This window comes from Sphaerodactylus townsendi, linkage group LG03, assembly GCF_021028975.2.
Source record: "Sphaerodactylus townsendi isolate TG3544 linkage group LG03, MPM_Stown_v2.3, whole genome shotgun sequence".
Taxonomy (NCBI): Eukaryota; Metazoa; Chordata; class Lepidosauria; order Squamata; family Sphaerodactylidae; genus Sphaerodactylus; species Sphaerodactylus townsendi.
Genome location: NC_059427.1, coordinates 109843019 through 109856863, shown reverse-complemented (window position 1 = coordinate 109856863; position 13845 = coordinate 109843019). Strand labels below are relative to the sequence as shown.

Sequence of the window (13845 nt, the reverse complement as noted above, 5' to 3'; positions counted from 1 at the left end):
TTCACAGGCTCTGAAACTCTCGCTTGGAATGTTAACATTGAAATTTTATATATGAAACACATTACCAGAGAAGAACGAGAACAGGGAGGGCCAAGATGGTCTACAACCACCCAGGAGAAGACCCCTTCACAGTGAGTATCCAATGAGTCGTTCTCCTGGATGGTGTACCCCCCAAGCAGCGACCTGTAGGATGAGTTCTGTTAATCTCCGATAATGTGCTCCAGGATTCTCCTTCCAAAGGAGGCCTGAACAGCATCCAGAGAGGTCAACCTATAGTGCCTCACAAAAGAAGAGGGGGAGGCCCCAGTGGCCGCCCTACATATCTGTTCTAGGGACATGTGCTTGACAAAGGCTGCATTAGTGGCCGCACTACAGGTAGAATGGGCTGTGATTCCACTGGGAACCGGTAGACGGCTGGCCTTGTGCGCCTCAATGATGCATGCCCTAATGCTGGAACTAACGGCCGCAGAAGACATGGCCTCACCTATCCTAGGGGGAACAATGTTAATAAACAGGGACTCACATTCTCTGATATTTTCTGTGTGTATGAGAAAAGCCCTCAGGGACCAACACACATCCAGGTGGTGCCATAAATATTCCCTGGGATGGGTAGGGTTGGAGCAAAAGTTAGGCAGAAGCACCTCCTTGTTGTTGGGTGGTTCAAACTTAAAAATATTTATTTTTGTTAATAAGGATAGTGGATTTAGGCTTGTTGTTCGTATTCCACTGGGATACGATGGGATACGATGTCACCACTGGGATACGTTGACGACTTGTCACCACTGGGATACGATGACGACAGAGAACGAGGGTCATCTTGATGGCACGCTACTGGCCTTCCCCATGGTTTTAGTGATTCAAGGATTATCAGAGACACCGCTCTTAATCCTTTTGACGGTTCCAGATTGGTTATCCCAGGGTCACCTGTGACATCTGTGGCATCTGGTTCAGTTAGACCGCATGGTTCTTGAACAGAACAGTAGGAGAAAGAAGAGCTATTCAAACCACATGACTGAGACGTTGCTAGCCTCATGTTGTCCGTCCATCACCAGGATTCACAGATCTTCCTGGAAAGCGTTTGTTCGCTAGTGCAGGGGGAAGAAGAAGAAGAAGAGCTTGGATTTATATCCCCCCTTTCTCTCCTGCAGGAGACTCAAAGGGGCTTACAATCTCCTTGCCCTTCCCCCCTCACAACAAACACCCTGTGAGGTGGGTGGGGCTGAGAGAGCTCTGAGAAGCTGTGACTAGCCCAAGGTCACCCAGCTGGCGTGTGTGGGAGTGTACAGGCTAATCTGAATTCCCCAGATAAGCCTCCACAGCTTAGGCGGCAGAGCTGGGAATCAAACCCGGTTCCTCCAGATTAGATACACGAGCTCTTAACCTCCTACGCCACTGCTGCTCCTAATCACACCAGGGAAGCTAATCACACCAGAGACTCTGTCACTAGATGTCATCCTAGATTACTCACAAGTTGGTCTCAAGCCCAACCTTTATAGAGCCACCCTACAACGCCAGGTGGAGTTAGACTGAAACTTGCCTCATGCTGTAATGCTTGTTAGTTAACTAACAGACTCAAGGAGAACTGAAATTCCTTTTAGAATTGAGAAGTAATGATTATTACTTCTAAAATCAGTTCTTTATTCTATAAATGAATGGCTGTCAAAGGTAACCCATTCTCTCTTTCCCCCCTTTGTGAAAGATTCCAGGCAAAGTCTGAATGTATTTTTAAGAATGTGGCATATAAATATTTGAAATAAATAACTTGTCAAACTCCGGTTAAAATGCTTAGTGCACCTGAATGGTGATTTCACTGGGGACATCCCCGTTTTTGGGGGGGGCTGTGAAGAAGTATACCTCCTTTCCCACTTGGTCCAACAGCACAGACTCTATGGCCCTGATTAAGGTAAGAAGAGAGATTGCCCACTTCAGCCTGTCCCATTTTTCCAGAGTGAAGCTGCTCGGTGAAGGGAGGAACCTGTCTTGTGGCAACAAACGGAACTCTAAGGAGTAACCGGAAGAAACTATGTTCCGGACCTACTGGGTTTCCGTCCACTGATGACAAAAAAACAGGAGATGCCTGACTATTGGAATGCCCACATAGCCACGCCTTGTTGCTGGCACCAGAGTCAGGCTGAAAGGACTTATTGGACTTGTGCTGGCCGCGAAAATCCTGCCAAATTACTCATCCCTGGCAGGACTAGAACCGGCAAGCTTTTAGATTGCAACACAAAGGCTGCATTATCCAACTAAGCCACAGAAGCTCTAGTCCAAGAAAAGGATTGCGTCTGCCAGCCCACCGTCCTTCCCTCCTGGTATGGGGGAAAGGATGAGCGAGAGGCCCTAAAGTGTAAACCTGGGCTTGTCTGACCTGACAGATCTGGGCATGGCTCTCTTGTGATCTTTGTTTTCAACCAGGATCCTATCAAACTCCGAACCAAAGAGGGTACCCCCCTGAAAATCAAAACTGGAACCACTGTCTTAGAATTGGTTCCACCTGCCATGGCTTAAACCAAGTAGGCGGCGTGCCATCAAGGACGCTGCTATTATACATGAAGTGGTCAAAAAAGCATCTAGGGTGGCATCCACTAAGAAGGCGACAACCATGAGGCCCTGGTCCTCAGGAGGAATGATTGCTAGAAGGCGCTTTTGCCAGATGATAGTAGCTCTAGCTGCCGTTGCAGAGGGGGCGAGGATCCTGGGAGCCATAGAGGTGCCCTCATGGACCCTGCTAAGGCTGTAGTCTGCCTTTTTATCCAGGGAATCCCTTAGTTTTCCCCCTCTGTCCCTCCAGACCAGACCATCCGAGTGAAACGCAGCCACTGGCCCTTCGACCAGTGGGTCTTGATAAGACTGTTAAGGTGGTTGGGAGCCAGGTACAGCTTCTAAAAAAACTGGGGAAATCCTTTTACGTTTCGCCGCAGTTCCCATCCCATTGTCCTGGGTTGAACTTGCTCTCAGGCAAAGGGAAAAACAGGAGACTTCTCCTCCCTCCACTGGGAGAAACCGGAGTAAAAAGGTCCCTAGGGCAACCCTTAATGGCTTTCGCTGCACCGGAGGAATTTGGGTCCTCAGCCACCTCAGAATCCTGGTCTTCCAGCTCTGAAAAGTTATCGGAGGCCAGATCAATCTCCCCCTCACTGAGGTGCTTCAAATGGAACCCCATAGGATGTTACAAATGCTCCTAGTAGATGACCCGTGGAAGTCCTCCAACCGGGGGGACCGGTCTCAAGGGACAGTGAGGGGAACATTAAGGACCCCTCGGATAAGCGTTCGAAGGTGTCCCTCAGAAGAATGGCTGGCCTCAGCTATGAGAGCTCTTGTCCCATCCTACTCAGTAGCCAGGGCAGTTACAGGTTGGATCTGTAGGGTCCTGGAAATGCCTCCACCCACAGAATGCAAAGGAGTTCTGCCTTTATATTTTGGTTTGCCCAGCAGATGTCACGTAGGACAGGATTGCAGAATTCACAGATGTCCTTCCCCATTGTTAGGCCAATAAATTATAGCTTGCTGCCTCACTCAGATTTTGATAATGCCTAAGTGGGCTGACACTGTGGTTTTGTGCGTTAACTCTGGCAGTTGCATTTCAATACTTTCTGGGGACGACTAGCTGGTTTCTAGCTTCCCAAACAGCAGCGCACCTTCTCCTCATAGACACTCTGTATCACTTCTCGGGAAGCTACGGCTGCCTTCAGCATTACAGACTGGCAGAATGATACTCAGTTCACTTCTGCATTCTCCTCTGGGTGTCCCTGTTCAGTCTCCACTGCACTGCCGGAGATTTGGGCCTAGTGTTAACTGAAGCCTTCCTAATTTCCAGAGATTTCATTCATAGATTTAGCTTGTGAAGCTATATCATTCCCAACAGAATTGGGATCTAAATACTTCCATAGACTCCCTCGTCCAATTTCCATGGAAGTCCTTGTATGTTATTGGGGCTTCAGCCAATTTCGCCTCAAGGATGGGCTACTGATCTCTCTGACCTTAATTGTTAGGCCTAGTACTCTCTGATCTTCTGTACAAACTGGGGGTTTATCAGAGTCACCTCAGCCCCTGTATCGCTGAGGCTCCTTAATTCACTGTCCTTCACTGTAATAGGCTCCATAAATCTTACTGATTCCTTCCTGAGCCGTCGAGACCTGTAATACGTTAGCTGCACCGACAGGTTGGGCCTCCTGCGTTTTAGCAACTTGGCTTTGGGTCAGAATCAGCCCATTTGACAGTTTGGACCTTTTTGGTTGGGGACTGAGCGTGAGGTTTCTGAAACTGCAACACTGATATCTGAAATGTCCTTCCTGAACAGGAGAAACAGATTACCAATCCCTTCTTGTGTTGTGAGGGGGTATGTTACTGCCCTCTGAGTTATACACGGGCGCCAGCCAGTTCCTATCCCTCCTACAGGGAATGGGGGATCTGGATCTAGAGCGAGGCCTTTGCCTGTAAGGAGGGAGGGCAGGGGATGGCTGCAGCTACCTAGAGACCTCCTCCCTGATGGAGGAACGCATTAAGGCTACCAGCCGGTGATGGGAGAAGACGCTCCACTCCAAGGGAATGGCATCTGCCATGTTGCCTTCCCTCCCCCTCCTCTCTCCCTCTTGCCTGGAGAATCCAGCTAAATCGGAGGCCTCTGCCGCAGAGGAGTCCATTGGCTGCAGAGTTGGAACACCGGCAGTGGAAACGGGATCAAGGGGGGAAGATGACCCACCATCCTCTCGGTGCCTCCCCTCTTCGCGGCTGCAGCCACAGCTCTCACACCCAGATGCTCCCTGGCACCCTGTACAGGGGCTGGTCGAGCGTGCGCGCCAACCTGTGCGCCGAGAGGGCGATAGCGAAAAGGCCCGCTGACTAGCCCCACGGTTGCTCTTGGACCGCGGCTCTCACGCCCAGATGCTCCCTGGCACCCTGTACAGGGGCTGGTCGAGCGTGCGCACCGACCTGCGTGCCGAGAGGGTGATGGTGAAGAGGCCCGCTGGCTAGCCCCACAGCTGCCCTGGGACCGGCCTGTGCTCACTTCCCTCTCAGCCACAAGGCTGCGCGGGGGAGAGTGGGAGGCTTGACTGGCAGACCTGGTCACTGCCCTCCGTGTTTTCCGCTGCCGAGTGGCAGAATCCCTCCTTGTGAGGAGAAAATGGCGCCGACACCATAACGGCTGAAGGGGAGGCTTTTTTGGCGGGAAAAGGGAAACACAAGGAGGGCAGGGACCACAGACACAGAATTACAAGGAAAAAAGACTACAAACTCTCACAGACAAAGAAAGGCGTTTTTGGGGTCCAAAGGACACAAAGCCTATCAATAAGCAAAGAGCCTATTGAATTTGCTGCACTCCCTGATGAAGCAGGAAAGATACTGGGGCAAGATGGCTATGACCAGCCTACAGAAAGTGACCAAAATATATTTCCTGCCTCCTTGATTGATGGTGGAGAATAACCCAAACAGATGGCCTACACCATCCAGGAGAATATCATGTAGCAGGTGTGTATTTTTATTCCCTGCTCCCTCAGCTCAACAATTGGTTGCTATAAAGAACCTGGAGAACACCCTGAGTGCCATGAACAGTCCAAACAAAAGAATCCTGAATTGAGAGTGTCAATCACCTATGCAGAAACACAGGAATGTGTGATGGCTTGCCTATATCAGAATGTGAAGTACACCTTTGTCAGGTAAGCATAAGCATTTTATTGTCATTGTGCACGCACAACGAAATTTACAGCAGCATTCCTCGATGAACACAATTTCAGACTCATACCCTATCCTCACTTTCCCCTTCCTCTACCCATCCCTACACAGCCCCAAACACATCAACACGAAGCCCCAGAGTTCAGCATAGCCACAGCTCTAGAGTAGAAGCTGTCTCTTTGTCCTAGTTTTGATAGGCCTGTATCGTCTGCCAGATGGTAACAGTTCAAAAAGAGAGTGTGCTGGATGAGATGGGTCTCTCAGAATATTTTGGGCTTTCTTTAGGCTTCGGGAATTATAGAGTTCTTCCAAGGAGAGGAGAGGGCAGCCGATAATCCTCTGTGCAGTAGTGATCACCCTTTGGAGCGCCTTCCTATCTGCCACTGTGCAACTGGAGAACCATACACAGATGCAGTAGGTTAAGACACTCTCTATAGCACAGCGGTAAAAGGACACCAGAAGTTTTCCATTCAGTTGTTGTTTCCTTAAAAGTCTCAGATAGTACAGTCTTTGCTGGGTATATGAGTGTCTGGAATTCTTACAGTTGAAGTCACTCTGCAATTGAGTAAAGAGTTGCCATTCAAAAATGTTTTGGCCATATAAACCTGTTGACAAACTTCAAGTCTAGGATGGCACACCATTGCCATTCCAATTCAGCATGGCAAAACAAACAAACAAACAAACAAACACACTCCTGATCCCTTCTGCAAAGGTGGCACCAGTTCTATGGCTCTTATTTGGAGATGTTGCGTGGCTTGCTCATTTCTGAGACATTTATTGTGGCTCTTGGGCATCAGGCAACCTATAAAGGAATCTGGTGGAGTTTGTGCAAACTATCACATTGTCCTAGGAAACTATTTTGAACATCCGCTTATTGGATTGAGATTGAATCCGAATATCCTGGAATAGCGCAAGTTGACCACCCCACCACCCCGGCACTGAGATCCCATCTGTCTATCTTGTTTGTCTGTCCTATTGAAGGAAGATTCTGAGAATTTATAGTTGAAACCTCCTCTCCTTTGCGGTGGACTGGAACTCCAATTGCTTCTGGAGTCCTGTCTAAACTTAGGTAGAGTATGGTGGGAGTAAAAGGAGTAAGTCCCTGGGTTCCTCCAATCTCACCATCTGAGGGTTCAGGGTAGGGCCTTCTTTTTGTCCATGGTTTCTACCAGGACCTTATCCCCCTGGAAGAGATACAGTGGAACCTCAGTTTTCGTTGGTAATCTGTCCGAAAAGAATCAATGAAAACCGAAACCGATGAAAATCGAGGCAAACTTTTCCATAGGAATCAATGTAAATCCAATTAATCCGTTCTAGGCACTGCAAAAAACATACCAAACACACATTTTTGGTGAATAAACATAGTGTTTAATGCTGAAAACAGTAACAAACAATAACACTAGGACCAGCTTCAGAGTCAGTGGACCAATGTCGCACCAGAATGCTGTCCAAAGAGGTCTGTTTCTGACACCTCTTTAAGATCTGTCTGAAATGGGGCAAGACATTGTCATTAAACAAGTTGCAGACACGGCCTGCAACAGCTTTGTACGGGGGATTTTTCTCCACAAACCCCTGCACCTACTGCAAATCGATGAAAACCAAGGCAAATCGATGAAAACCGAGACATATTTTTCACTGAAAAAATCGATGAACACCAAAATCGATGAAAACCAAAGGCAATGAAAATCGAGGTTCCACTGTATGCTGCTTTGATGGCCTTTAAGTGGTAATCAGCTGGCTATGCTTGTAACCACATTGTATGTCTACCTGTAGCAGCAGAGGCCAGACTCCTGGAGATGAAAATAATGGAGTCAAGAGTGGAATCTTCAGTGAATTCCATGTTTTTTAACAACCTGTTGGCACCCTGTAGCAGACATTTGTTGTCTGGAGGAAGAAACTGAAGCAACTTCCTGGCCCATATGATAGCTGTGCATAAACCTAAAGAAGCAGTGTTGGTTGCCTTAACAGCCATAACTGATGCTCTATGCACCTTGCGCAGAGCAAAATCGGCTGTTGCCATACCTATCTTCTGAATGCAGATCCGAAGATTGGAGTGCTGCTACTGGAGCATCGATTAGAGGGACCTGCAAGAATTCATTTGAACAGTACGGCAATGCATTCAGTTTTGTTAACAAATGCTGGACATTATTTGTTAGCCATTGGTTTGGTCCATTCAGCCTTAAGGTGAGTTTCTAAATATACTGGCATAGGAATCACTTTTTCCATATTAGCTGTTCGGCAGGGGGGTGGGGGTGGGGGGGATTGTTTCCTTTGGGGCGGTGCTTTTTTCCCAAACAGGTAGAGGGTTTTTCTCCCTGTCCCCTTCTTTTATTGTTTTCCTGCAGTTCCGAGGCTGCCAACATCGTTGATAGCAAACAGAAATAATCTTTTGAATTAAAAAACTTGGTTGCTGGTTCAGGAAGGTTCCATATCCTACTCATCAGACAAAAATTCCCTTTTTTCTTTGTCTCACTATTTGAGGCAGCAATGGTGAGAGTCTCATGGGGTTTTCTGGTGCTTGTCACAGATTTTTGGGCTGCCTTCTCTTGGCATGCACCTCTATTTTGGCCAGTGAAGTGTCTGGTGAAGCAACTGAGGCAGGACTGATAAGGACGCCAAATGCAACATAATAGTAGCCACTTCATTTCACTATACAAACCACTCACCTGACCAAAACAACAAAAGGAACCTTTTGCAAATTGGCATCAGAATAAGGGGCCACACAGTGATCTACAGTGAATGTGATTATTCTGATCATACCCTACAGTAAGGAGCCTTTGACTACTATTATCTCTCATCATCCCAAATTCCAATGGACAGCTCCTGAAAACTAAGGAACAGGAACAGGCATCTGTATGGTTTTGGGAATATTAAAGAGGATGGAATGGTGCCTTTATAGTGGACTCCACCAGCAGAAACAAAATCCTACTGAGTTTTTAACAACTTTCTAACCTTCGCAAAGTTCCCAGGATTTTATGTTCAACACTTAATCCCAAGTGGGGTCCAGGCACATGGAGAACATAGTTTGTATGTATCTGTTCCTCATATTCTAGAAAGTGAACCTTCAATGGAAAAAAACAATGAAATAGAACAGAAACACACATTCAAAGACTGCAAACTAGTCAGACTAACTAAAGCTACAGAACATATTCCATGAACTGAAGCCTGAAGCATTCATTTAAAACCTTCCACTTTGAGTTAGACAGTCTCTCTCAATCTCACCTACCTCACAGAATTGTTATGATGATAAAGCAAAACAGGACCATATAAACCTGTCTCAAGGTCCAGAGATAAGCACACAGGAACTCTAAGGAATGTGTAATAAATGTGTTCCTTGCTGATTCTGGTCCTTGAGAATCAAGTCTGCTACTTTATGCATATTCCTATCCCAGCTTCTATTGTATGGGCACAGTAACATGCGGTGACATCTTGGAAACTAACTTGCATGTATGACTTTCTCAGTTATCTAGACTTCCAACTTAAAAGATGTACTATATAAACATCAAACAGTAGAAACTGAATGCTGAACAATGGTAGTTAAAATGGCCTTGGGAGGAGTGCAAGAAGCTATTAAATGAATAGGGTCTTCAGTAACAGGCACAAGCAAGCACATCAGGATAGACAAGAATTCTAGAAAATTTCTACATCTATATCAGCCTGAAGCAACCTTTGTTCCTCACTTATCCTACATGTCAGCAGATTGCAGCAATGGCTGTTGTGAAAGTACAAACACCATGCATGTTGACTAGAATACAATGGGCCAATCTTTCATACTGGTAAAGCAGGTTGAAATCAGAAAAGGTTTAACTTTTGAACAAGAATTAAGAGATAATGAGGCAAGTGTCAAAGTGATCTGTGCTGTAACTCTATCTGCTGTTGCTGCTAACCAGGGACAGTAGGGCTGAGACATTTTATCTGTTGGATTGGGGGAAAGCAACCAAGAATTAACTCTGGAGATGCTTGCTTTATTCAAGACATTTATTCCAGACAAAAATTTCAGAGAGACATAATATCCTGCTTAAAATTCAAATGGGAGGGTCTGCTACACAGAGTACTTCAGAAACTGCTGAGCGGGCCAAGCAGGCACTGCATATAACCAATCTTAGCAGTGTTACACTGTTAGGCATATATCCATTTACAGGACAGGTGCAAAAGCTGCTCTGACCTCAGCTGAAGAGACAGACTTAGCTGCTCAGGTCGTTCTCCAGGCTGTTGTAGGGCATTTGCATGGCTGCCCCAATCTCCATTTCAAAATTACAAGATCTTGGTACTTTCAAACAGCTCAAGAAAAAGCTAAAGTTCATCATTCTCCACATTACCTAATGCTTTATAGTTTTTACAATCACTAAACCTGGCATAATTCAGCTGTTTCCTGGACAGGAGTTCAGAAGAGAAGATTAACACTTACAGGAATATATGGACATTTTACTTCAATGCTGCATTTTTAAAAGATCAGATCCACACTTTACTTTCAGAGATCCCTTCCCACACTGACTAAGCTATTTTAGGGATCACAGCATATCACAGAGAATGGACTTAGCAACATGTTCTAGGCATATACTCTATTCACTCTCCTAAAGCATGACCATTATTCCACATGAGTACAGTCTAAAAGCATACTCAGTGTTCTCCTGCAGTTACATGCTTTCTATGAAATTTGATAAAACTGTATCTTGGTAAAGCTTGTCTGCCATTATAAACAGCTAATAAATGCTCTGAGAAATCTAGGTTTTCAAAGGACACTGTGAAAATCTCCATTTTAGAGAATGGCGATAGTGGGGCTTTGAACATTCCTGTCCACCTAGAACACTAATTCACAAACAGCACACAAATCACTAAGCAGCGCTTCTGGGAAAATTAAACACGTGATCCTAAAGATCTTTAAGCAACTAAGTTCCTAGGCACCCTCAAACAAAGCTTTAAAAAACATATGTCTCCAGAAGCTAATTGGAATTCCTTCATACTCTGAAAAATATGTAGACTATGAACCTTAATAAACTTCCTGAGCAAGAATAAAAATAAGCAACAAGAAAACAGGCATTATTTTCCTTATACCCTCAAGTAATGGAAAGTTAGTGTTTTGCATTGTTCTCAGGCAACAAATGTATAGAAGTGTGGATCTCAGTGGAACCTGAGTAGTACTTCTCAGTGGTCTGAAGTATTAAAACTTTTCCTTTCAAAAGCTATGCCTAAGACAGCTAATAATATCTGAAACAAGTAGAATTCCAAAAAATAACATTCCTAATAGTAAAACAATCCTCAGTAATTTAAAGCACACCATACTGATGGGCATTAGTGTCCAAGAGGTAAAATGGTCCAGCAAGGGAGACTCCAAAGCTGCTTACCATTAAAGTAATTGTTTGCTTTTTATAGTGGTTTTTCTGCTGCCTTAAGTGACACAATCATGTAGGTGCAATACAGGCACAATGCATCTGTCCCACATACTGTGCCTGAAAAACATGGATAAGTATTAAATTATGGTGCCCAATAATTTCCAAACCAGGGCCAGCTCAACAGCCAGTCTTCAAAAACTGATAACAACCAATATTACAAAAGAAACACCAAGCTCCTACATTGAGAAATAAAAGACTAAGCTTCCCATTATGAAGTCATTATCCCTGGTTCCAGTTTTCACATCTCTGAATAACCAAGGGTCCTACTTTTCTTGCAGCCTCTTGACTACAAGATTTCAAACATCTAACTCTGAACACCTTGGATATGGATTAACTTTTCATCTTCAAAACAAAACATTTACACCTTTCAGTCGCTATGCATATTCCTACCTCCATTCTTCTCATAATGATAGCTCAGCAAATCATACAACTACAATACACAGCAGTTTGTATTTTTCTAGACAGTTCCATCAAAACTATTCTCGTTTTGAAAGCCCTTTAGGAGTGCAGGGAATTCATAATCCTATACTCTTCCTAACCGCAGACTCTTGGAGCCCTGACTAATATTATTTATTGCATGGGCAAGAGTCACTCATGTTCACATAACTGTTAACTCAGGAATCCCAACCACCTGAAGAGTTTTCATATATTCAGTTGCTAATCACTATGCAGCTCCTATATTGCATCTCTTTCTTGCATCAAGGCACCTGGCCAATTCAGACAAGACAATGTGAAGATAAACAAGTTTCACAAAACTTTCTCTTACTTTAACTGAGATGGAGAAAGGGAGAAATTAACATATTGTGACAGACTTGCACAATGAGAATCCAATCAGATCAAGCTGAAATAAACTCTCTTGGGCAATGAAAAAGAGTGTGTGTGTCATGTAAAAGAAAAAGAAATATCAATCAGTACTAACGAAAGGAGGAGAATTTGCATTTGAAAAGATCACTACAGAACATATACAAGATCTTACAGTTGCTACATTAGCACTAAATATGCTTTACTTACATAATTAACATTTACAGCTATTGTCATTTACATCCTTTCAACGGTCTCCCATAGGCCTTCATCAGCAAGGATTCAGCAACTTGATCAATTTTCAAAAATACATTTATGGACAACGCAACAATACATACAGAAAGGTCTAATTTTGGAGGAGACAAATCAAAATACTGTATTTAGTAAATTGACTTGGAATACCTCTGGTTTAGTTAATTGACTTGGAATACCTCTGACCATTTAATACTCAAAAAGCACAATAGCGAGTTACATGTCAAGATCCCCCATATAATCAAAGGACACAGGATAATTTGGACCCCCCCCCCACCACACATCTCTTTCACCCAGATTCTACGAACCTCTAAAATGATTAAGCAACTTATTTATTTCCCCTATTTCCCTCTTAACTGTCATTCTTCTGTTCTCAACACCTCATCCCTTCTGAAGTATTTTCAGTCATCTCTCTCCCCAACTGTTTTTGGCATGTTGTGGTTTTTTGTGAGAAGGGGGCACAGCTGAATTTCCTGCACACCTGGGACAACCCATTGAAAGAAATCCCTATCTTGTTTCTGGGCAGCGCCATGGTTTAACTTTTGTTATTAACGCAAGGGTTGACTAACTATTCAGTATAATAACTATCTTTGAAAAGCAGAAAAAAATAAGTTTGTCAGCAGCACTAGGAAAAAGACAACACAAAGAATATCACGATATGAAAAAGTATACATCTTATCGGGTCAACCTATCACTTCCAGGTAACTTTATCAGCCAGCAGAAAGCCAGAAAGACCATATTAACAAACTGAGAGGCTGAAAATGGTATCCCCGCCCTTAGTAGACATGGTGAAAAGTTCATAAAAGCAAAGCAGAAACAGGTGCAGGTACCCTAAATCACACAAGCTTCCTTTCAAGAACAAACCCATGTTAATACATCACTCAACCCCTACAAGTGCACGCGCATCTTTATTCCCGCGCCTCTACCCGCCAGCACTCGCGCATGCGTTCCACGCACACCACAATCCCACGCGTGCGTAATGCCTTCCACCTCCCGCCAGATCGGAGCGAGAGCAGCTAGTGTGGCGGAAGGGCAAAAACTAACACCTGCTCTCCCAAAATCACCGTGCTGTGCCTCCATTTCCCTGCTCACCTCGTAGTACTTCATCGTTTCGCACACCCGTCAGCCGCCGTTGCTACCACCTGGCACCCTTTCTCCTCACGTGACACCCTAACCTCATTGGAGGGGGCGCGGCACGCAAAAAAAAAAGGCCAATCACAGAAATCCGGCCCCACAAGCCCAACCAATCAGAGGAACAAGATACACCCGCCCCGCCCCAAGCGTCCCTATAGAAACCCGAAACACATGACAGAGCGTAGTCCAATCAACTGGCAAAGTGAGCTGGAGTGGCAGACCGACAAAACAATCGTAGAGGCTAAGAAAAGTTAGGCGTGGACCAATTACAATGCTCTACACAAATGTAGGACAGTTTTTGCGGACCGGGTTGGTTCTAACGCTTCTGCAGGTGATGCGGCGCGTTGAACAAACAGTCGTGAGATCGAAGTCCTCTATGGGAAACAAGCCCTTCTGAATTTAATAGAACTTACTTCATAATAAACGTGCATAAAATCGTGTTACTCGAAGTTCGAAACGACCAGGATGCAGCAGAGGCAGCAAAAAACCGGGTACACATGCATGTTCCTGAATTCAGGCGGGTTTTTTTCAGTCCACCAAATCTACTATCAAATCACATATCAGAGCCAAGACCACAAACTTAACCATTGAG

The 13845-nt window shown here is 44.9% G+C and overlaps 1 protein-coding gene across 1 annotated transcript in view; it reads right to left on the bottom strand.

Annotated features, from left to right (window-relative positions):
- LOC125427835 (very-long-chain enoyl-CoA reductase-like) overlaps positions 1-13343 on the bottom strand; it is a 62054-nt gene extending 48711 nt beyond the window's left edge. Inside the window, exon 1 of the mRNA XM_048487390.1 lies at positions 13212-13343. Coding sequence (XP_048343347.1) covers positions 13212-13226 — 15 coding nt within the window. The 5' untranslated portion in view covers positions 13227-13343. The remainder of the gene's footprint in view (positions 1-13211) is intronic.
- Between the last annotated feature and the right edge of the window lie 502 nt (positions 13344-13845).